Below are 24,645 nucleotides of genomic sequence, written 5' to 3'. Positions count from 1 at the left end.
CAGCTGGGCACAATGGGATACCCTTCACTCCTCCTTTAATCTGCTCCATCTAGTTCTTTTCTTGCACACACTTTCTTCTTTTGGAGCCGCGGTTTGAATTCAGCTGCATGGATTTATGAGCATGATATTATTCAAATACTTTTTTTCTCCTCCAAATTGTTTTTTTTTTTTTTTTCCCCCGTTGGTTGATCCGTACATTTCAATGACTGGATTTTAACATGTCTGTCACTAATCGGTTTGCCATTAAAACCTCAAATCCGTCAACATGGCGCGAGAGTGCATCGTGAGTGACCTGTGCCAAGGTTAAGCAGGCTATCCCATAATAGGTGAGCATGTTGTGTTTGGGAGGGTCTCGAAGCAGACGTGTGGGGTCGAGGTTGCCTCTCTGGCCCCAGGGCTCCCCCCACACCGCGGCGCACCCGGCAAATGGCCCTTAGCCTCGCTAGCGCCGCTAGCTCTGCGATCCATCATACCATATGCTCTCAATGGGGAAGCTAACGCTAATGACTGATGAGTGGCGGAGAAAAGAGAAGGAGGGGGAAGAGCAGGCAGAGAAGAGGAGGAAGGAAAAGTGGCTCGATGCGTGTGGAGGAACACAAGGCCAGAGGATGGAGCGGCGAGGGTGGAAAAAGTTAGACACAAACACAAAGGTGATATTTGAAATAAAAAAATTGAAAGGAAGTCTAAATGGCAATGTCATACCGGTGAATGGCTTAAAAAACATGGCAAAGTGATAACATGCATCCCTAGAAATTTGTCTGTTGGCTTTTGTGTACGTTTATAAGGATCTGAAATGTTCCAGGCTAATAAAGAATGGTAGGCCCGTATACAAATGGGGCCTTTGCTCATGTGTGATGAATAGAGTCCATGTGTCTGTCTCTGGCACACAACACTACGTGAACCCCGCAGAGCGTACCCTGTGTGTGTGTGTGTGTGTGTCATAAGTGTATGTGTGTGTGAAATTGTGTGTGTCACGAAGAGGAGCGAAAATGTGTGTGTTATTTGTCCTGCTGTGTGCTTGGCAATGCCCTCAACTGAGCCATCCAGAGTGTGTTTCATCATCATCTGCCATGACAGAGATGTCTAATGACACACTCTTTCACCTATATGCACATACACACACACACATAAAAGTAAGCGCACACACACGCACAGTCCCATCTGTGCCATGCTAGCCGGGTGCTTTGGGACACTGCAGGAGAAAGAAAGGGAAATGACCTCGCGTTCCTGCACCATGTGTCTACCTCTTCCCCTGATGCTTAATTCTTCTCTGTCTGTTTCTCGAGTCAAAACTCAAACGATGTGCTCTCTATTCTCTCACCTGGAATATACGCATGCACTTGTCCTTCTTCAGCACCACCACAGCAGACCAGTGCATCATCTACAACGTGGCCTCCACAACACTGGACTCCGTAACCATCATGTAGGCTCCCACCGCAGCACAGCTGTCCGCCTTTGGTGGCATAGGGAGCGCCCCCACAGCAGCTGTCCCCGGGCCCCCTTGAGAAGCGGCCCTGCGAGTGGTCAGGGCAGCAGTATTCATCTACAGAGACAAGGTCGGATGAAGGGAACTGCTGTAAAGTGAAACCAAAGTAGAAAAGAAGAGGGGCTATGGAATATACCAGCTTTGAGGTGTACGTAGTATCCTCCACAACAGTGGTGGCGAGGGAGAGCTGGCAACAGTTTGCCATTGCAACAGACTGGGCTGGTGGAATTTGGAAAGCTCAGGTAGTTTTCAACACAGCAGTAATGATGTGTTTTTTTCCGGTACAAGATTCCAGCGCAGCAAACCTGGTTAACAAAAATTCATGATGAAATCAAGTCAACAACGGTGTTCGCTCATTACAAAGGAGGGCCCCTGATGACAATGCTGATGTACGAATATAAATGTTGGGCCTAGCATTTTTAAGTGGAAGAAATCATGGAGGCTTTTTTTCGTTGCTCATTACAATAATCTCTGAAAGTTGAAAGGAGAGGGGTTGAAAATTGTGACTTCACACATCTTTGACTCTGAATGCAAAAATATGAATACTTGATTGCAAAGTCAAATTTACAAACAAAAATATCTAGGAGTCATACTATAAAAAGCATTGGTTTTTTTTTGTATAATTTTACTTTTTCCTGCTTTTACAACACTCCTTGATAGAATATTAATCTTGCATTGAGGTTTGAGGGATCTTGACAACAGACCAAATCCAATGTAGTCATTTGCTTTAGTGCGTACATTATCACAGTTTAATTCATGAATTGATTCATAATGTTTCTGGATTAAGTGAATGTGCAACAAATGACAACCAAATGCAGGTATGAACAACAACATTCGACTTACAATGCCAGTTACCGCCCTAAAAAATTGGCGAGCGCCTGTAACCTCACTTTTAACAACAAAAAGAAAAGCAGAAACGCTTTCAAGAAGAACAGGACAAAATACATCTGGCCCTAATCACCTGTTGGTCAGGTTGGAAGCAGGACGTCCCACACACACGATGAGTAGCTGGACAATGTAAAAAAGAGCAGCCGAAAATGATGCTGCCCCCATCTTCTGACGCTTTCCTCTCATCGGGCGTGACTCCCGCGGACCTTGAGCCGCATGCCCCAAAGGTCCGTCTTAAGACATCATAACCGAGCATGATGCCGCTTGGTCGGCTTGGAGGCGACCAGTCCAACTTGACAACCCTGAGAGGTGACAAAAAATGATGACGACGAAGGTGAGGTGTGGCTGTACTCAGTCAAACACTCTGACGTGTCAAAATATATACGGCATCACCTCGGACTGAGTACTTGAGCATGCGGGGTGGTCATGCCGGCAGGTAAGTCCTCCACAGTGGTTGTCTGAGTAACGTTACTACGCACACATGCATAAACGGTGCACACCTCCAGCTGAAATAGAACAGACACTCATTAAGAAACACCCAACGCTGCACTTTCTGTATGTCGGTGTGTGTACCTGAATGTTGTAAACAGTAAAAGGCAGCAGATTCCCCAGCAGGAAGGACCCGGAGCTGTTGTCCAAGCGGACACGGAAGCGGTCATCAATGTAAACTCGGTAAGCAGTAATGACTCCGTTAGGTTGCAGAGGAGGTGACCAGAGCACACGAACGGCGCTGCTGTTAACTGGAACCACCTCCGGGGCAGACATCCCATCTGGCTCTGAGGATTGGTGAACCCGAAAACTTCATTGAGCTCAGGCAAAGTAAGGGTTTGAGACTTGATCATCAGCACAAGCGTTTCAAGAGAAACAAGGACGCGATAACACAACTTCACTTGCCACATATTCAAGTCGCACTGATTTGATGACAGCGCATGTAAACCGTTTCACAAAATCCACAGTGCTAAAAACTTTTAAATGCTCTGAAACAGCTCTAATCTTGGGATCACAAGACCAGACTTGTAAAACTGTCAAAAACTGTGAGTTAAAATGAAAAGTCTGGAGAATGCAGTTCTGTCTGTACTGACTACCTCTGAACTGTTTGGGTTCATTTTTCTCAATAAAAGTTTAAATGGAACAAACTGATGGCTGGGCACTGCCCTCATGTGTGACGTCTTATGGACAAAAGGAAAAAAAAACAAGCAAACTAGAATTCCTCTTAGTTAAACGAGTCATGCTCTGCATTTAGCACCCAATGGTCTTAATGCACTTTTTAATCTACTGCTCAGATGAGCGAGGAAAAGAAAGGCATCCATGTGCGATTACACTTCAAAAGACAGGGGGGTAATAAAGAGAAAGGAAACGGAAAGGAAAGACAAGATCACTTTTATGAGTTGCACAACGGGGGGAACTTTCAATAATAAAAAAAAGAATACACGTATCACAAATGAAAGTACATAACGCCCTCTGACGATGACGCCGAGTGCGATTTTTGTAAAGTTCCAACAATGAATAATGAAGTCCAAGTTTTATTTCAATAGATGGGAGAAAAACAAACATTAGGAATGAGCTAACCTTATCAAATGACACAGAACTACAATGCACACATTTCTAATATTTCAGTTAGGTCTTACTGTACATCTATACGAGTGTCAAAATTTCAAAATACCGCAGTCAGACTCAATGCAGTTCTGAACCCCAAACTAAATCCTCAATGTTAAGATGTACTGTACCTAATCTAGCGGCTGGTGGTCAACGTGTCTTAGTATTCATGTTGTTCTTTGTTCTTCTTTTCAAAAATACACAGAATAACCCTGACAGAACGCTAAAGCAATGCTCGCTGGGTAGCCCCGTTTGTCGTCTGGCTCCGCGTGTACTTTGTGTGTGTTCTGTCTGTGCGCCGCTGACAAGCTCTTTACAACACTTTAAATCTGCCTCACATGCGCACACCGTATTGATTTCATGCCTGGCTACATGTATTTAACATCTCCCATGAAGCACCGAGACACAGTGAAATGCACATTAACACAGACACTTAGCAAACGTGTATTGAATTTACGCACTCGGTGCAATCGCACCACTCACATCGACACTTGTAAACAATATCACTTTAGTGCACCCACAGGCACGCACACACACACAGGCGAATTAATAATCAAGTCTTGAAGGCCTTGTTTAGTATCAATAGGCATAGATAAATTCACATACCTCCATCTTCTGTGGTGACGTTAACTATCGACTTAGTTGTATTATGTGCACCATTAGACACGTGTAATGACACGGTGTAGGTGGTCCTGGGCCAAAGGTCAGTCACAACCGTGGAAAGGATTTCTGGGCGAAAGACAAAGATTTGCCTCGAGTTGGCAGAGACGATGGAAAGAAAGTATGACTCCACTTCACCCTGCAGGTTGTGCAACGCTGTGGAAGGACAGAGAGATCGGTTAAAACGATACTTCAAAGATTTTTCTATTTTGTAAATACCGTGTGTTGTGTACAGACTGGACATTTCATTAGGTACACCTGCACAATCCAAGAGATCCAGTACAAGAGCTGCATTTTTTTTTTGCTCTTGTATTACACTGATCATGTTGTACATAATGAAGTAAGCATGTCAAACAATGTTTCAGTATGTGGCACTCTCACAGGGTGGGGTCCAGTTGGCTTGAAGCGCTGTGTGATTGACAGCGGATGCAAATAGAGATGGACTTTGGAGAGGAACGCCAGCCATGGTGACCGCAGTGACAATTTCTCCTGAAGCGAAGCCAAAATCATTGCGGACCACTAACTGATATTGGTAGCGGGTGAATCTGGTGAGAGATGGTGGCAGTATGTTTACAACTGGGGATGTACCGACACCGACATCAATACCGATGCTTATAATGTATGGTACATCTATACGCATAGTCAGAGAAACAAAAGCTGCGGTAAAACTGAAACCAGTTAATGAGACATTTTATGAAACTTCCTGGGAGGTAGAGTAGGAGCCATGCCAGCTACACAGAAATCATTTAATAATTTAAACATGGATGACACTTTGTTAGCTGACTAAAAATTATGACCTTCTGGAAAATGGTGTACTACGGATCAATACAATCATTAACCAAAAAACAAATTGTCATTGTAGGTTCTCCGAGCTATCAATGAAAAGCAACCGGCATTATTAGAAGTGCCGACGAGTTCACAGAGTATGTCACTTATTCCCAAAATGAATAAGGTAACTGCAAAGAGGACACCCGGAGTGAGCAAAGTGGGAGTTCAAAACACAACAACAGAAAACATCATCTTGCACCAAGTGCCAAAGTCAGATTAGGGTGACGCTGCGTGAAAAACAATTTAATTCTTTGGAATATTTGCTTAATGTATCTTTGAGCGGTATTAAAAAGATCGGCATCAGCCGCAACTCGCCGATCGGCTCTGCACACACGGCTGGCCGCGTTTGCTCTAGAGCTCATTTCAGTAATCTCACCTGCTTAGGCCTTTATCTTGGTAGAACAATTTGGTGCCGGAGTAAACACGGAACCAGCGATGGAGATCTTCGGAAGGGTTATGGGATGGGGCGGTTACTATGGGGACCACAGTGGCGGCCAGAGGCTGCTGGCTTTTACGTCGCAACAACTCGTATCTGAAAAACGTATACGTAGGGTTAGATGCTGAGGAATGCATAAAACACATGCACAGTTTTGGTTTTAGCACATACACGCATACAAAAAAAAAAGCCAACAACTAATACATAATTTCCAGCTGAGTCCTTATCACAAATTTCCTCCTTTTCTGCCTGCTTTTCATTTTGCTGTTCGTTTACGTTGACTGCAACTCATCATTCCCTCGTTCCGCGTTGTGTTTTTCTGCAGGGTTTGTGTTTTCCTCTCCCCACAGTGATGCTAATTTCTGCTGTAATCAGAAAAGAAGGGCTTAATGCCACCTTTTAACCAGCCCACTTAGACAAACACACGGAGCTGAGCTGTGCAGAACACAGACGTGGGCTCATGCATTTTAATTGCCTGCAAAGAACAACCGACTTGTAAATTGAGACTTGTTGCCACAGAAGCACTTGCAGGACAAAACAGAAAAGTGCTGCAAATAGAGCACATTTATATGGTAAAAGTTTATATTTGAAGCCAGTTTGGTGCCCATTCAAGGCCTTATTGAGCATATAAAGAGCAGGCAGCTTTGGGGGGGAAAAAACAAAACAAAACAAAAAAAGCTTTTTTGTTACTCACGTTCAACACACTATTATATACTCCTCAAAAAAAAAATCGCTTCAGCGTTAACAAAACATTGAATGCATACGAGTCTAACCTAATGTTGGGTCCATTAGGCCTGTGTGGGGGTTGCCAAGAGACCGCAAGGAAGGACTCACTGATGGCCACCACTGACAGCGGTGCCAGGCCTTGGGGGCTGGTCGGTAACGTGGTCGCCGGAGAAGGTAGACTTTCTGTGCATCCACCAACATACCCACCCCCCTTGGAACACACCAGCACACTAACGCTGTAGTTTGTGTCAGGAATTAGGTCCGTTATTGTGACGGCAAGCTCGGATGTATTGCCGCCATTGTGGAAGATGCGGGGCTCTGGAAGACGAATCTCGTAACCTTGGATCTCGCCATTGGGACTCAGAGGTGGAGACCATGTGACCTGGACGAGAGCAGTATAAGTGTTAAGATTATCATCTTTCAAAAACTTAAATAAAAAGACAGAACGGAATCCTCTTGAAATGACTAACTTTTACTGGTTGACATGAGCCTTTCAAAGAAGCTAAAGTCTCTGAAGCCAGTCAGGCAAAATACGCCTCGAAGTCCTGTTGCATACATAGTGATGCTCAGAAAGTGAGTGAGTGAATGATCATATTTTTAATTTGTGACAGCTTATGTATGTTTTTGATAGGCTGTTACTTATGAGGCGCTGTGTCGCCAAATTTTTAATCGCAACAAAATAAGTAGCTGACTGTCAAACACCGGTGAAAAATATTTTGCCGAACCCTGCATGTGATGTGACTGTTCAGACAGGTTGGGGAACGTTCTTCGCTATGTGGCGGGCATAAAGGCACACAAAAATCCACAGTTCAAACCACCATCACCTCGATGAAGTAACTCAAGTGGTGCCTTTCATGCACACGTGTGTGTGTGTTTTGTAACTCTATCGCTTAAGGATGATGAAACCTAATCATAACTCAAGAACCGGAAATGGATCTGCAAGGTAGCAGTAGTCATGTTTGTTACACATCATCAAACCAGTTGGGGTTTTCTTCTGTTTTTACCCCAATTTGTAGGAGAGTTTATGACTATAAAATATTACTTAAAACATTGCCTGAACTGTTTTTATTGTGAGAGTTTCCCACTGGATCAAATGTATTCACTTTACATTATTTCCTTTGGGAAACACTGTTATGAACAAATCAGAATCCCGACGGCGCCCTCAGAGGTACCACTGTATTCTCAGCCTGCTGAGGACAGCGGAAAGCTTTTAGATGGATGAACTACTGGACGTCACGGCAGTGTGTGTGTGTGTGTGTGTGTCGACACAGAATCTTCATCAGACTCTGGGCACACTGGACAGCGTGTTGCTGGAGTCCTACAAAGTGTTGTTTTGTGGGTGGCATCCCAGTGTGCGTGTGTCATCACATTGCGTCTGCAATCAAATCTCTTGTGGGTAGAGATAACCTGACTTTGACTTGGACAGACGAGTCCTTTCATCACACTTAAAACTGGGGGTGTGCATACGCACACACATACAGAGATGCACGCGCACGCATGCACAAACGGCATGCTGAAATAATGAAAGGCGGTCGGTAATGGAATTGCCACATGCAAAAACAAAAGCTTGCAGTTGCCGAGCGGTGCATCTGATTTGGAAGCCGTTCAGGCTGTCAGCATTTTAAGGCGAAGAGATCAAAGTGGAGCACACAAATGTTAAAACACACCAACTCATTTGCATCTTCCGTGCGAATTCATCGACATCCCTGCAAACATGTTTTATGAATCTATTCAAATAAATACAAACAACGACAAATGCATGCGCATTTATGCTTGTGACTTACACTTGCACGTACCATGCATCTTACTCAGTGCTAACAGACTGTGCACGTTAACGCACTCAGGCACACAAACTGTCATGTACAATAAGTCATCAGTTCAGAGACGCTTGGGACTTATGAGTGTAGGTGATTAGGTGGTCAAATGCTGATGAGAATATTATGAATGGATGTCAGGAACAATTATTCCTCATGCAACCTTGATATTCATTTAACAAGTGACACGGCGAGGTGATACAGGACACCCACCCACACACCCACAAAGTTGCGCAGGCACATACATAGCCAGCTGCATATGGGCAGGGTCATGTTGAGTTAGGTAGCTCATTTCCCAAAGTGCGTGTAGGGTGTGCTTTGTGCTTGAAGTCATTTACAGATTGAATAGCCTGATGTAATCTGGAGATGGTGAAGACAGCGCAAACCCTCGGCTGACACAGACCACAGGGGCTAAGGCCAGTAGTCTCAGTGTGTGCGCGTGTGTGTGCGCTTATGTGTGTTTGAGCAAGAGAGCGCCAAATGATAATGTGGGGAGTGAGGTATGTGAGCATCGTGCTATTATTATATTCAAAAGAAGGCACTGGGAGAGTGCTTTTTAGCTGACAGCACAAGGCTGTCCTTTCAACTCCAAAGTGCCAGTGCCATGACTTCAGCATGCAGGTTGAAGAGCCAAGAGGAAAACTATCTGGCTGATTTTCATGTTTAAACGTTAAACAGATTAACCTTCCGAAAACAACAGTGTCATGGTTACTTATTCATTTGACCCCATTCTGCAATCACTGCCTATTATATGTATTATTTTTATTTATTTTTTTTGTACACATTTGTTCAACCATAGGACACATCCGAAGCAGTGAATTGTGCACTGCACAAAAGTCTGGAACAAGAGACCATTTAGAGAATTAAGGGAAGCACGATGGTCCAAATCCTCTCTTTTGTCAAGGTCAATTGGTAACCAGGAAGCGGCCTGCCTGCCTGTCCAATTAGCATCACCCAGGAAGAACATTTTCCTTCTTGGATGTGTGACCCCTAAAGCTTTGCAGCTGGAGAGATGACAGGGGTGGTTCTGGAATAATGACAAGCATTAGCATTTTTTGGCTGTTAGCATTAGTGCGAGGCTGTGCGTGAAAGTGTGTGCAGGGAATGTGTGGACGGTATGCGTGCATGCAGTGTTAGTGTCTGTATGTTTTCTTGATAGGCCTTGATGTGGGATTATCCAGAGCTGGAATTTAGCGCTGGACCCTCCTTCAAAATGGCCGACAGGAAGGAAGCCGTCTTCGACAGGGTCACAGCCCCGCCCATTTTGTGAAGGGGACCTTGAGTAGAATGTTTTTGCTTTCTCATTAAATCCCAAGAAGGAAAGTCAGAGGAATGAGTGTGACATTGCTTTGACTTTTCAACGCTGTCAATCTTGCAGCGACTGGATAGATCCACAATTAGACTGTCCTATTTTGTGTGCTCGACAGTTGAAGACACCAATACAGTTCATGAAGGTCAATTCAAAGTAGAGATCACCTGTAGTGACTCCGGTCCCAAGACTTTGACCGTCGGCGGAGTCACACCAGCAGGTCTGGAAGGTCTGGTGGTGATACCTACCCAATTTCCTGCAAGTATGAATTTACAGGACTTGAGTTTGACAGCGGGAGCCATTACATTCTTAGGTATGGAAGGCCAGTATTTGCAGTCTTACCTGTTGAACTGCCAGCCTGATTTTGGAGAACAAGTCTATAGTAATAACTTGTCCATGGACTAAGTGCTGATGAGGAGTCCAAAAAAGAAAGAGGAAGAGGCTCTGGAGGAAGATGGCCTACTGTGGAGATTTGGTCTGTCCCAGCAACTCTGCGTTCAATCAGCCACCTATGCCAAGATGCACACCGGGAAAAAGACCCACAAGTACTATATCTAAAAGCGGGAATACACTCTCAGATTGAAGAAGTGTTGCTTTTTAAAATGCATCTCATATAATACGAATAAATTGCTTGAGACAGAAAGTCGAAGCCAATGACTGAAGCGGTAACTTTGTACGGAACAAAGTAGTGCCACTACTTGACTTCTCAGGCTGTATATATTCGCGCCATTAATATTCCATTTAAGTCCTGTAGTGTGATTTCAATCTGTGATGGACTGTTGAGACAAACGTTTCGCTGTTGACTCAGAATCCAACATTAACAAGGAAATGTGATTCCCCTATGATTTGTGCCTGAATGCGGTCTTGGGAAAAACACTCAGTCTTGAGAAAATCAAATTGTAACACTTGTCTAACTGAAGGCGATTAACTGCATTTTTTTGAGGCATCAAAATTTCAGCCAACGATCGAACGGTCAAGAGCTGCCAAATGCTCATGGCTCCCCCATGCATGACTTCCATCTTCGCAGAGTGTACCCTAGCTTGACAGAGGAACGAGGTCTATAGCAAATGATTGTATCTTACCTCTCTAAAAGTCCATTGGGGCTTTGTGGTGCACCCCAGGACAGGAGAACCGAGGTAGGTGTGTCAGAATAAAGGTGTGGTGCCGGGAGGCCCTCAGGAGGAGCTGGCAAGGTTCGAAAGTGGACCGTTTTGGACACTGAGCAACCAACACTGGTGCATGCTTCCAGCTAGACGATTGGGAAATGATCAATTCGCCAAGTTGAACAACAGTACACGTTCTACCATAGTCACGGAGGACCGTTATTTACCTCGAAGTGGTAGGTGTGGTATGGCAGGAGGTGAAGGAAGGTGTAGCTTGTGGTGTTCCCTGAAACACTGACTGATGGAGGGGATGGACTGAAAACTGTGAGTGAGTTTGATGAACCGGTGGAGTGGATGACATCTTGATTGATTAAATGTTTGATATTCGGTCTGCTTGAAGTGTGTCCTTTGTGTGACACTGCAGGGTTTTGGTCCATTCCTGAGACGTCAGTAGCTTCACTAGATTGTAATAATTTGGAACCAGTGACTTGGCTGCTAACATCTGCATGTGTGGACTCTGGAGTCTGGTTGCCCTTTGATAGGTGACGGTTTGGTCCAAGCATGGCAACAATTGATGCGGACCTTGAGTTTTGACTTGAGTAAAGATTGTCCTTTTCGGGGTTAGAACGAAAGCTTGAGTTGGGGTCCATTTTGGTGCCAGGTTGTAGGTAGAGGATGTAACTTCTTATAATGCCATTTGGCTGTGGGGGTGGGAGCCAAGCGATTGTCACATTTCGAGAATGTAGTCGTGAAACAGTCGGAGGGTCAAGTGGACCTGGACCTGTTGGGAAAATTGAGACAAAAATAAAGGGACATATTAAGAAACTTGACAGTTAGGCTACTGCATAAACCAGACGTGGGCATTTACAACTGTTTTCACTTGATTTATCAGCATCGACGGATGGTTCGCGATTGACGGACTCCCGTGTTTGACGGCATACTGACGAGTAACACTGACGGAAAAATCACAGATGGGTGCGAATTTGGGCCGTTCCCACAAATGTGAAAAGCAAAGACGAGGGGCAGTTTGTGGATTAAAACCAGAAGGAGGAGCAGTAATAATATAAGAAACGAGTTATCTTATTATTATTATTATCATTATGTGTCAAGTGGTCCAAACAGCTGTGTGCTCTTACACTTGTTACAGCTGATCTTAAAGTGGCAGTGACGAAATTTAATTTAGCGATGACGGAAGTATATTCAAAATAATGATGGACTGACGCACTGAGGATGACGGTAAATGAAGTTCACTGAGGTGCCCACCACTGGTATCACAGTCTAAGAAAACCTGAAGGCTTCTCTTCCAATTCCAACACTAGTGATTGGAATTTAAAGACAGAAAATGGTAGTATAATTTCATTGGAATTAAACGAAAAGCAAAACTAAATACTTTGGGCTTTATTTAGTAGACAATGCATGGGCACTTGGCGGAAAAACTGTTGCATTTGATTTTCATGCCAAGGCAAGTCTAGTTTACCAGTTTGGAAATTTGGTAGACCTGGACCATGCTGGGCGTTCTGATTGAGGGCATTTTCTTGTCCAGGCCCCTAACGCACCTGATAATTTGATCAGTGAAAGTCGATTAGACCGACTCCGAGTAGGTCCAAGTTGTGGTGCGGGTGATTGAAGACTATATTTTGTCGTGTTCTATATCTGCATTGAATCTTACTGATGCATAGAGGCAAAATCTATCCAGTAAGTGAAATTGGCTTGCATACTGGATGTCTGACAGAAGACTTGTGAAAGTGATATGCAATTTCTGCCGTAGGGCCTGCCCCACTCCTCCGCCGGCATTTACATGCCACTGAACTGCCCCGTAATGTAGACACCTCCAACTGCAACACACTCACATGCTTCCACACACACATAGTGATGCAGGAGAGCAGTAATGGGTCTGTGTGAAGGGCAAGTGAATCAAGGTGACTGAGCGGACTGGGGAAGCGTGCTGCGCCACTAAGTGCTACCGCTAACGACTTTCCCAGATGCAGATGCCTGTGTGCGTTTATATGTGCATAGAAGAGTGAGTGTAAAAGAAGATGAGCAGTTGAGAATACACCTGTACAACTGGTTGAGGGATGAAGCGTACAAGCATGCATGAGTCTGGATACGGCATCGGTTGCCTGAGTGTTTAGTACACAGCCATGCAAGTGATGCGCGCACACAAATTTGATGCAGTTTATCGGTATGTCCCGATTTTCGTTCATCTGAAATGAACCTTAATGACCTTGATTCCTTTTTTTCTTAGTTGTGAATATCCTTATTCATCAGAGTTGGTACCTGAAGCGACTTACGGAAGGAAACTTTGATGTTGTAAAGTACAACTGCGTTGAAGTATAAAAACACTTGAACCAGAGGTTAAAGCCGTTAAATAGCTTTGGAAGAAAAAAAAAAGGTCCCGTAAGGTCGCACTGCTTTTTGCAGCAGTTAAGCATGTATGCATTAATTGAACGTAACTCACACTTAGAAAATACTCTTAGTGTATTACAATGATTTACACACACAGTGCAGTAGAACATTTGAGGTCAAATAATTTCCTCCAGATTGTTTAGGTTTTGAGAAATGTTTCCATCGGAAAGAATGGAAATATAGATCATCTCTTTTTGGGCAAATCTGTGACTATCATTGGATTGGATTGAATTGGATACAACTTTATTGTCAAATGTGCTGTATGTGTATCATACAGCACAGATGACATTTCTTCCCTCTCAAGACAACATAAAACAAGAGGAGCTGCTGCGGGTGTCCGCGCCGCCATCAAAAGAAAGTTTAAAAAAATGACAAAATAAAGTCTTTATGACTGAACGAGCAAGTTTTCAAGTCCCATTCCAAACGTTCTTGAAAAACAGTCACACGAGTGTAAGAATGAGTTAACTACGTTAAAATAACTTAATTTCGAAATTGGCCACAAGGGGACAATGCACATTGCAACTTTGGAGTTTTACGGCTTATTATGCATGTTACCGAACTTAAGATGACCCCATCGCACAGTCTGCGCTTATTAAGACTCCAAGGTAAGACAACTCTTTCTATTGGTCAACTTAATCACCGTTCAACCTCAGAGGTTTCACTGTATAAGAGGTGTGTTCCAGGATTGGTGTAACAAAATATACTACTACAACCCACAAATTCTCCTTTGGAAATAATCCCACTTGAGTCAAACACACGTTGCCAGTCTTCTATGCCATGTATTGATGCATTCCTGGAAGGATCCTCCACAGTGCCATCATGACAGCAATCATAATGTCATCCACATCTTCAAAACGGGTCCCCATAACGACCTTCCTCAAGCTTCGTCTTTGTAACATACTGGCTGATTGTCCGGCCCACACTGAAGGGGAAAACTCATAGTTTGGGTTTGAAATACAGACACCAGTCTTGGAAGTTTTCTGACAGTTGTCAATAATGCAAAAACTCTTGAATGTACTCGCTTTCCCTCTCCGTCTCTCTACCCACGTCCCCATTTCCCTCTGCTCTCCCTGCTAAATAAACAATACAGCGAGTTGACCTTTTGGGTTAACAGGTTTTTATGCGAGCTCTACTCAGCACTCACACTGATTCAATTACCCACCAAAGGTCCAGTGAACCCCACGAATAAGCAAGAGCCCGTCTCGCTGTCTGTCTCTGGGCGCACGTCTGCCTGCGTGTTCCGTTGCCTGACTTCCAGTTCCATCCTGACAAGTCAGGGTGCTTCTTTACTGTGTGGATGATTAGATGTCTCTCTGTCTGGATGAATAACTGTAAGTGGATCAGTCAGTCTACGAAAAGTAGGGAGAGAAGTATGTTCCTTTTACGCTGACATCTCTCTGGTGTTTACAGTACGTGTACATTTTTAGTCCTCGATTTCAGCACTCAATCATCTATTTCAAGTCATCAATCTAAACTTTCAGGCCAGTACTCTCACTGCAGAGTCTTTCAAACCACAATGCATAAGTCAGTCACCTTGATCAATCGTTGCCCACACAAAGTAACCCTTGTCGTCACCATCCACCCCATTCCGTTCCCTCAACCCTCCCCCCAAGTGTTGAGTGTTATTTAAGCTTTACTGGCGCGTGTAAAATTCTGCAATTTGAAGGGCTGTTAAGTTTTTCAATTGAAATTTTCATTTAAGATGCAGGTGATGCTTTTTCCCTTTTTTTATTTTATTTTTATTTTACTGACATTTTACTGCGCTCAGGATGGAGGGAAAGGGGCATTAAGGGAATGCATGGTAAGCCCCCACCACACATATTGTCAAGACTTCCTTGTCTTGTTTTCCTCTGACAGTCTCCATCCTCGTACCTCGACAAGCCTTTCCTTCTTCCTCCCCCTCTCTGCACCCTGCCTTACACCTCCCCTTTTCAGTAAAACATGGTAGCAGAAAGCTAAAGCGGGAACGTGGGGGCCACCAAGCCCTAAATCACATTTATAAGGATTTGGTTAGCATAGTAATAACACAATCAAGTGACAAGAGGCGAGGAAAGGGGGAGGAGGGGGGAGGGATGGTTGCAGAGGGTCTGCATATACTCTGTGTGTGTGAATTGAGATACCTTTCAGGCTTATGTGCATATTTCATGTTAAATTAGTTTTTGTCTATTTAAATATGAAACAATATCATGAGAATAGAAACCCTTTGGCCTTTGCTGTGTGCACAGAAGGTTTTTGGGGCACGCGGGTGTGGGTGACAGGTCTTCTGAAGGTGAATGGAGCTGCTAAAAGTCAGAATGAAAGCTGAGCTTAAGCGTTATCGGCACGCTTACGAAGCCGTATCAAACCATGACAAGCGACGGTGTGACAATTTACATTGCATTTCATATCTTTACTTCCTAATGTCGACGTTGCTCGAGGAGATGCCAAGACGAGACGGAAAGAGGATCCGGCGAGAGGGCCCGTGATGCGTTTCCAAGGTCACACGCTTGATTTGTATCCCTCACGTCGGAAGTACACCTAATGGGCATTATATCCTTTGAAGAACCGCGACTGAGCAAGTAACTCAGGGTTGTCAGTCATTCAAATTTGTTTCAATGGAACCTCCAGCTGCTGACATTTGGGAGGGATTTATAGAAATCCCGCTAACCTTCAGACCAATCTATGGGATATAAAAGGGGAACCAAACATTTGAAAATCATACATGGCATTCGAATCAAATGCGTGTCTTAGCCAAGGTATAAAATCATTTAAATCAGTGAGTATTAGTGGCCACATTTCTATTGCTAGAGATTCTCTGAAGCATTCAAAGTAGAAAAAAAAATATATACAGTATATACTGTATATATTTTTTGGGGTGCGGGGGGGGGGGGGGCTTTTTAACCATCCTAAAATAATCCATCCATTTTTTGGATCCGCTAATCCTCACAAGGTGCTGGAACCACTGCACTGTGAGGCCGATGCGCTAACCAGTCGACCACCGGGCTGCCCTATCCTAATTTCATGTTAAAAGTTTACACAAAACACAATCTGGGGTATTTACAATCATCTTGAAAAATGGTTGAAAAGGGCAGATAAAATAATTTCCTTACGATATTGAGGTGCCAATCAGAAAAGCAAAACTGAGTGAAGTGATTATTATTAAAAATGTCAACATTTCACAAAGCTGTTTTATGTAGTCCACCTGACAGTTCAAAAATATATTAAGCACTTACAAAATGTATACAATGTAATAATAACCTCATATTTTTTTATGTTTGTGCGAGGACAAGAAAGCACACCTCTTCCTTTGAAATTGTATTTTCACTTTGTTACGAGACAAAGCGAGACGCGTGTGACTGGGGTGGGTGGGGGGGGGGGGGTGCTCATTGGATGAGTCAGATGACTGCCTCTTCATTTGAGCATATGGTTGACGTCGGGCAGAATCCTCACATCTCCATAACCATTAATTTTGAGGAAAGCAGAACAACAGCATGTGTGTTGAGCCATAAACGTTGCGTTGTCAAAAAGAGCCAACCATTTCCAACACTTTAGATTGGTTAAATAAACAAATATCACCCTTGTGGGGGCAGAACAAAACTATCGATTTGTGGAAAAAAAACATGTTAAGTTGACCACATTAGGACACAGGAGGTTCTAGCCTGACTTTTTTCTTTTTCCAATCATTCTTTCTGATATACAAAAAATGAGCTGGCATGAGAGGTAAAATCCTTGATTAAAGCAGTTACTTAGTCATACATACGATTAATTATTTGTGTTGTTTCAGTGCCTCTGACCTCATATGTGATGTTCCTTCGTTTCACTCTATGCTTTGAGTTCAATTTGGTGAAAGTGTGCCTTTTAAAATGGTCACGATATCACGCGCACACATGGACTGGATATGCACACTGTCAAATACTGCTAGGCTAAGAACATTTTGTCAAAACGATGCTTTTAATCAGTCTCTTGAACATGCTATAACACACACACACACACACGCAAATATATACACACACACACACGCGCGCGCGCTCTGATGGGCACACACTCCCTCAGATCACTCCGCTGGTGTGAACATGCGAGTAGACAGAGGAAAGGGAGCTGTCCAACACGGCCAGAGTTCATGTTCACAGGAGCCGTCTGTCTGTTCTGCAGCGGCAGGAATTCATAGGGACCAAATTACATTAAAAAGATGGATATAAAACTTTAATGGAATGATAAAAAGGAAAGGAGGAAACGTGGGTCCCTCCATTTCTGTGTTCCGTCATTAGGCTTCTCCTTGCTTCCCTCCCCCATTTTGTCTCCCGTTCCTTGTTCTACCTTTCCCCTCTTTCTGTATTTCCCACTCCAATCTTCTCTTTATTTCTTATCTTACTCCCTCTATCCAGTCTGTCGCCACTTGTAAATAGTTAAAGGGCCATTCAGTCAAACAGAAGAGGTGAAATTCGGTTGGAATTCAACGAATACTGACAGAGGGGAAAGGACTTAAGGAGGTGAGGACTCCAGAGTGAGGGAAAATAGGTCTGCAATACACAGTTTAAATTAATTGAAGAATCCAACCTATGGTGTGCCATACTGTACAGTACAGTATATCTTACAACGAATGGGTGCAGCAGGTCACAGCTCACAACCACATTACATCGGGACGCAGTTAAAGAAAATGTAAGTACTGAAGACCAAAAACAAGTTTGAATGCCATCCATTCATTTTCTGATCTGCTTTATCCTCACAAGGGTCTCGGGGCATGCTGGAGCCTATCCCAGCTGTCTTCGGGCAGTAGGCGGGGGACACCCTGAACTGGTTTCCAGCCAATCGCAGGGCACACAGAGACAAACAACCGTCTGTGCTCACACTCACACCAAGTGTTCAATCAGCCTACCATGCATGTTTTTGGAATGTGGGAGGAAACCGGAACACCCGGAAAAAACCAATGAAGGCACGGGGAGAACATGCAAACTCCACACAGGAAGGACGCAGCCGGAATCGAACCCTGCACATCTCCACTGTGAGGCCGACGTGCTAACCAGTCGACCACCGGGCCACCCGAGTTTGAATGCCATAATCAGTTCAAATTATGATTTTTAAAGAAGCCTATATTTGGCTTCAGAAATAACTGCATTTAAAAATGCATGCTCTACAGGGTTCAAGTCTGGGTGAGGATGTTTTATGATGACAGTGTGTCACAGGCTCAAGGATTTCCATTGAATATTAAAGGATATTTTATATTTTGTCAAATTTAATTGTTAAGATGCCAGTGACATACACATAGCTGTTTGTGACAGTTTCTGTGTTATGAATGTTATTTGGAATTCCGAGTCAAGGGAAACAGGGCCATAAATTCATCTTTCCTAAAAGTCTGTAGACACGTGGCTGTTAGTGAGCCTGAAAACATCAGTGTGTCAAAGTGCATTTGCGTTCACGTGAACAACAACGCTAGGATTTGGACAAACACATTTCTTGTGTTGTGTACATTCGCGTAGATCAAACGTATGCAAATCTCAGCAGCCTAATGATTATGTATGCCACAATAATGTACCGCTAATTGATATATAACTTTTTCACTGAAGAGGCTGCAGCATTGGCTAATCTGATTCTATTAGCCACAATTAGCGCGCAATGACACTGGCTAGGTCACTCAAGCACTGGCACACAGACACATTCACACACACGCACATGCGCACACTGACACACTGTACAGTGTGCAGGTCTCGCTCTTTCACACACTGTCAGGTTGTTTCAGTCTGCTCATATCAGGAGGAACTTCCTCATCTTTGGGTTTTCTCTGGAATGAGTTACTCATTGCAAAATAAAGTTTGTCGTTTACCATTATATGAATCCCTGGGTGCCACACACATTCTGTGTGCCTTCTACGGAATGTGAGTGGCATAAGGATGACATTAAGGCAATCTGATTGAATCCTTCGTAAGTGGAATGATTTCCGGCCTTTCTTCCTATTGAGTCTTTCATAATATCCATCCATCCATTTTCCGATCCGCTTGATCCTCACAAGGGTCGCAGGGGGTGCTAGAGCCCATCCCAGCTGGCTTCAGGCATTAGGCGGGGGACACCCTGAACCGGTCGCCAGCCAATCGCAGGGCACACAGAGACCAACACGCATCCGCGCTCACACTCATACCTTGGGACAATTTAGAGTGTTCAATGGGCCTGCCATGCATGTTTTTGGAATGTGGGAGGAAACCGGAGTACCCGGAGAAAATCCACGCAGGCACATGGAGAACATGCCAACTCAACACAGGAAAGCCGGAGCTGGAATCGAACACAATACCTTTGCACTGTGAGGTCGTTGTGCTAACCACTCGACCACCGGACCGCCCAGTCTTTCATAATATTGATCAACATTACAATCTAAAATGTATCCATAATATTATTTAAAAAAACAGCGCTATTTCTTTATTAAGAACTTAAAAAGAAATTGGGGTCCTTTTAAGCCACCCGTGACCCCACAAATTTGTGACTTCTTTATTGTTTCCCAATGTTTTCTTAATGGTTGATACACTGGAATTTATGGCCAAATGTGGACTGGACTTACTGTCCTCTGCTGTGTCGAAGGTTTCCCAGAGGCTTGTCGTCTGTCCATGTGTGTGTGACACCACAAGTCGGAATTGATACTTGGTGTACGGGGACAGGTCCGGCACGTAGTAGGAGAAAGTATCCGTTGCGTTTTCCAGGAGCCTGAGTGTGAAGAGGCACCACCACATACCATTAATGGCACACATTTCAATTAGGTCGTAATAAGCGTGGTTCAAAATATAACTCTGATAGCTTTGTTGGAAATGCAGGAAAGCCATTTTTTGACATGATCAACACTTAAAAAGATTTTGTTGATTCCAACTTGAAATTCCACTCATTTGTTGCAATGGAATCTTGACTTCACACGTCTTTTTTTTTTTTTTAATCTTACTGTTTTTCGAATTATGGAAGGGCTATCCCAAAAAGTTGCATGGTAATAATCACATTTTCATTCAAATCCATTGACATTTGCCAGCAGTGCATTTCACAATCGCCCTGGAAAATAAGTGAGGGATTAATTGCATGGACCATTATCACAATTGTTAATCACATTCCCACATGCTACCCGCATGGATTTCATGTCTTCATACTTAGTGAAGGGAAACTCGGGTAACGTTGTCATAAATGAGGGACCAGTGGCCATTTAGCATTAGCTGGACAGAAGGGATGAATGAATGAATAAATCAGGGAACAATGAGATCTCTAAAGCAGAGGAAGAGGAGGGCATGCTTGTCTGATATATAATACATGTACCTAGTCATTTATTTATTACCACCGAATGAGAGCCTCCTCTTCTTGGATTAAATTGCAATTTGTTGTCAGGAAGCATGCGATGAATACATATCAGATGCACAGCCCCTCTCTCTTTATTCTGTCACATGTTCTGTACTTGTCTGTCTCCTTCTGCCCTCTTTGAGATTGGTGGATTTTGGTGTCAACCTCATCCCTCCAGCTCATTTAGGTCAAAATTCTGAGGGTCCATCATGTTGAGGAGACTAATTTTTCTGTACTCTACAATGTATCCGTGCATATGTAGACGTGCACGGTTTTGTAAAGATAACTCGACATGCTTTTGTGACAGGTGTATGCTCATGTTCTTTGCTACAACTTGCCTTCTCATGGGTCTCTGCGGCGATGTCCTCATTTGAAGGCTGTAGTGAAGAGGACCCGGGGCGTTCGCATGAGCTGGTTCGGCCCAAGACACATTTAGACTCGTGCTTGTGGCGTGACCGAGGCTCAAGGCGGACAATCCGTCTGGAGCTGCCGAGAGAGAAATGATGAAGGGTGGAACAGGAGAAAAAGGAACAAGAGTGAGAGCGCGTGACACTACGGGTGGAAAAAAATTAAAACTCAAATGGTTTTCCTCAACTTTTGAACTCGCTAAATGTCCCTGATAAAGAGATCACTTGGTCTATCAAACTTGAGCACTAATAGTGAGGTGTCCTTGAGTAAGGCACTGTGCCTTTAACTGCATAGAGGGGCATGTCACCAATGAATACCTATTTTACTTCAGGCATCGGGGGACTCGTTTTTGTTTACCACAAAAATTGGTCAAAACAAATATGCATGCCTGCATGGTTATGACATCACCAATACAAAATACAAACTGACAGCACAAGCTTCCTCTTTACTGAACAAACTCAGGCGCACCCAAGGTAGCCTCAACTCTTCAGTAGCGACGCTCTTTTACTTCCGAGAGTGACAGAAGAGCGTTTGTGCCGTAAAATGACATCTTGAGCCAAGGCGATGGCCACACTCTTAGAGAAAATGGAGGGGACGCGAGGAGGGATGGGAAGCAAATATGTTAAGGATGACACAAAGAGGGGAATGAGGGCACCGGTTGTTTTGACTGTGTAAAATAAGAGAGGCTCTCTGGATGCGAAGAAGTGACCCTTCAATCAAACACTCACGGTCTGGCGCGACGACAACCACACTGATTGCACCAAGTCATCTTAGAACAAGGATGGCTATTAGGCACACACGAACACACACACACACACACACACACACACACACAATCGTGGGCCTTTGTCTCTCTCATGCTGCGTTAGCAGGTACAATATCAGACGTGTCACTAATCGTTTTAAACTATGCACTTTTATGTTCACTTCTCTGGGCCTGCTCTCCTCCTCCTCTCCTCTTGTGTCTCCTGCTCGGCTCGCTCGCCTCTGTTCTTTCATGGAACAAGGACGCATCAAGACAGTTTGCCTTAAAGACGTCTAAAGAGATGCCAGAGGCGCAGAAGGTAGAAAGCCGCTTGGAAAGAGAGGAAACGTCTGCTATTTAAAATTTATACTTTCTCATGTCTTTGTTTTGAACTTGAACACTGGAACTTTCTTGAGAGGGTCTTTTGTTGTTTGGGAAATGGGTGCGATACACACACACACACACACACACACACACGAGTCTGTCTTCAACTCTTTGGTTAACGTTGACGAAAGCACTGAGGTGCGTTCGTGCGTCATGTGCCTTGTTACGTCACTTTTGGAGTTATGCAGTCAGTCTCTCCGACTGGACGCTTTTGGCCTCATTGGGATTGTGCCAAAACGAAGCCCACAAAATTCTCCCTGCGACGAGGCTCGAGGACAACCAAAGTCAGAGAGTTGCTGAAGGAGGTTTTTGCATTTGCGCTAACCTGCTGGAGACGTCGTAACATTAAGCGCCGGGCTCTCCACACATCCCTGCGTGTTGCAACCTTCGACCCAGAAGCTGTAGTTGGTGTACGGCCGCAGGTCCGTCAAAGTCAACCCCCCGCCGGCCGCCGTGCCCGCGTCCTGCACCACGTCGCCATCTGACACACGACAGATAAGAGAAGTGCCGTAAACCTTTACGGAGGACGTTGCATACGTGGAGTGACGTTATTGCCGTGGTGCATTTATTTATCAGCGTCATCGGTGTGACGGCCGGAATCTGATTAATAAAACATACGCACGTGGAATGGGGAAATGGAGGCAGGAGAAGGAGTTGAAGAGAGAGGAATACTAACTGGGAATGATCAAAAGAGAGTTTTCCATATTGAGGTTATGCAGGGATAGTCAAAGAAAAGGGATCAGAAAATCCCACAATGCAAGCCTATCCAATATATTTAGATGGACAGATGCACCCAAACACATATCAGGCCTGTGTGAACTGATGAAGGCGCGTCGTATCAAAGCAACACTGGCTTATGGGGAACTAGAGCGAGACACCCACCCCCTCTCTCTTTCTTGTGCACCTCTTCTATCCCTCCCTCCACTCGTTTTAATCTGTCTGTTCCTGCGTGAGGCGCAGATCAAACACTGACTAGAGTGCGCCCGTGTGTGCGTGCGCGCGCGTGACTTGATGAATCTGTGCAAGTTAAAGGAGCACTGTGCGAGTTGTGTTCAATTTTCTTCTTCCCTCCCTTCCTGTGCGCTTTTCTTGTTTGTTTGGGCTCTATTTCCGCTATTGTGTTGTTTGTCATGTGTTGCCTACTCGCGACTTGCAATCTTTTCCGATACATCTACGGGAGCGTGAATCTCATCCTGTTGCTTTACCGCAACTTGACTTTGTTCTCCACTCAATCTTCATACTTTTGTTTTCTGTTTTTTGTTGTTGTTGTTTTTTTTAACTTTGGTCTCATGAATCCTCCCCAAGCCACACAGGTGAAATCATTTCTCCGGTTTTTCTCCACCACCACAACAATTTGATTATTCTTCTTATCAGGCATGCTTTTTTTTTTTTTCACCTGACTTTCACACAAAGTTACTGTGTCGGTATACAGTGTCTTTGCAGACATATTGCTGTGTTTCACTGATCTGCTATGAACTTATTTTAAAAAGGTCACATTTGTAAGTGTGCGAGACATGCTCACAAGAAAAGCTGAACATGCTGAAATGCTGAGGTTTAATGAATAAAAACGTGTTAGACAAAAGTTAGACATTGGGGAACATCATCAAGTATCGTCATAATGTGTTGACACTGCATGGCGGTTGGACATCCACGTTTTAGTGTCGACTTAGAGGCACATTTTTCCTGAGAAGTATTCACACAATTTGATGCTCAACTGAATGAACATTGGCAAAGTTAAATATAAAAACATTTATGTACTGGATATTGATAACTCTATGATCCAACTCAGTGTATTGTTAACGATGAATAGGCAAAGCCAAGAAACAATATGCTTAATTGAATAAATTACCTTCACTTTTATGGTATAGAGTGTATCTCATGTAGCCATTGGGTCTAGGCGGAGAAGTCCAGCGTGCTCGCAGTGACCGAGAGCTCTGATTGGTCACTTCGAGCAGTATTGGGCCTTCTGGGGCCGTCTCTAATGTGCGCACTTCTACCTGATTTAAAAAAACAAACACAAAAATATGTTAAAATGCAGGTACACAACATGTCCTAATCAGTGAGCAGGATTAGGCAAAACATGCCACCAAACCTTCAAAATCCGGTGAAAGGGTAGTGAGTATCTGGATGGATGTGGAAGTCCAGGAATCTTCCTCACGTTTGTGAGTATTGACACATGCATGATTAGAAAACGATGACTATCGAAGAAGGAAAAGTGCATTTGCTTGCTCTACTAATTCTTCTCCGTTCTCTACAATCCCTCCTTTTTTTCCACCGCTCTATTTTTGCCATCCACACGATGCTTTCCTGATTGTCTCTCTTTCATTGTGTCGCTCACCCGCTTCCAATTCTCGTGTTCGCCTGTGTCAGCTGTTTTTCGTGTTCAACTAAATATGACGCCCTTATTGGAAAATAATACGGCCTGTCGTCAGAGGCATCGTTGAGCAAGGAGTGACATTTCCCAGAAAATGTCACTGTCGTCACGCCGACCCTCGTTATTGAGCTGGTAGAATCGATCACCTTTATGACACCCGGTAGCACGCACGCGCACACCAATGCACAAACATTTTTTTCAC

General features: G+C 44.0%; 1 protein-coding gene across 2 annotated transcripts in view; it reads right to left on the bottom strand.

Moving 5' to 3' along the window:
• ush2a (Usher syndrome 2A (autosomal recessive, mild)) overlaps nucleotides 1-24,645 on the bottom strand; it is a 154,739-nt gene that overhangs the window by 52,614 nt on the left and 77,480 nt on the right. For both annotated transcript variants that reach the window (XM_086107236.1, XM_086107237.1), the window contains exons 45-61: nucleotides 23,919-24,066; nucleotides 22,395-22,550; nucleotides 20,872-21,019; nucleotides 19,779-19,921; nucleotides 11,074-11,627; nucleotides 10,826-10,992; nucleotides 10,086-10,252; nucleotides 9,911-9,999; nucleotides 6,668-7,002; nucleotides 5,835-5,990; nucleotides 5,012-5,175; nucleotides 4,577-4,786; nucleotides 2,948-3,150; nucleotides 2,768-2,880; nucleotides 2,448-2,676; nucleotides 1,623-1,791; nucleotides 1,322-1,543 (exon numbers count right to left, since the gene is read on the bottom strand). In XM_086107236.1, coding sequence (XP_085963362.1) covers nucleotides 1,322-1,543; nucleotides 1,623-1,791; nucleotides 2,448-2,676; nucleotides 2,768-2,880; nucleotides 2,948-3,150; nucleotides 4,577-4,786; nucleotides 5,012-5,175; nucleotides 5,835-5,990; nucleotides 6,668-7,002; nucleotides 9,911-9,999; nucleotides 10,086-10,252; nucleotides 10,826-10,992; nucleotides 11,074-11,627; nucleotides 19,779-19,921; nucleotides 20,872-21,019; nucleotides 22,395-22,550; nucleotides 23,919-24,066 — 3,373 coding nt within the window. The remainder of the gene's footprint in view (nucleotides 1-1,321; nucleotides 1,544-1,622; nucleotides 1,792-2,447; nucleotides 2,677-2,767; nucleotides 2,881-2,947; nucleotides 3,151-4,576; nucleotides 4,787-5,011; nucleotides 5,176-5,834; nucleotides 5,991-6,667; nucleotides 7,003-9,910; nucleotides 10,000-10,085; nucleotides 10,253-10,825; nucleotides 10,993-11,073; nucleotides 11,628-19,778; nucleotides 19,922-20,871; nucleotides 21,020-22,394; nucleotides 22,551-23,918; nucleotides 24,067-24,645) is intronic.

This window comes from Hippocampus guttulatus, chromosome 3 (genome assembly GCF_054856545.1).
Source record: "Hippocampus guttulatus isolate MCC_2025c chromosome 3, RoL_Hgut_1.0, whole genome shotgun sequence".
Taxonomy (NCBI): Eukaryota; Metazoa; Chordata; class Actinopteri; order Syngnathiformes; family Syngnathidae; genus Hippocampus; species Hippocampus guttulatus.
This window is presented reverse-complemented; position numbering and strand designations above follow the sequence as displayed.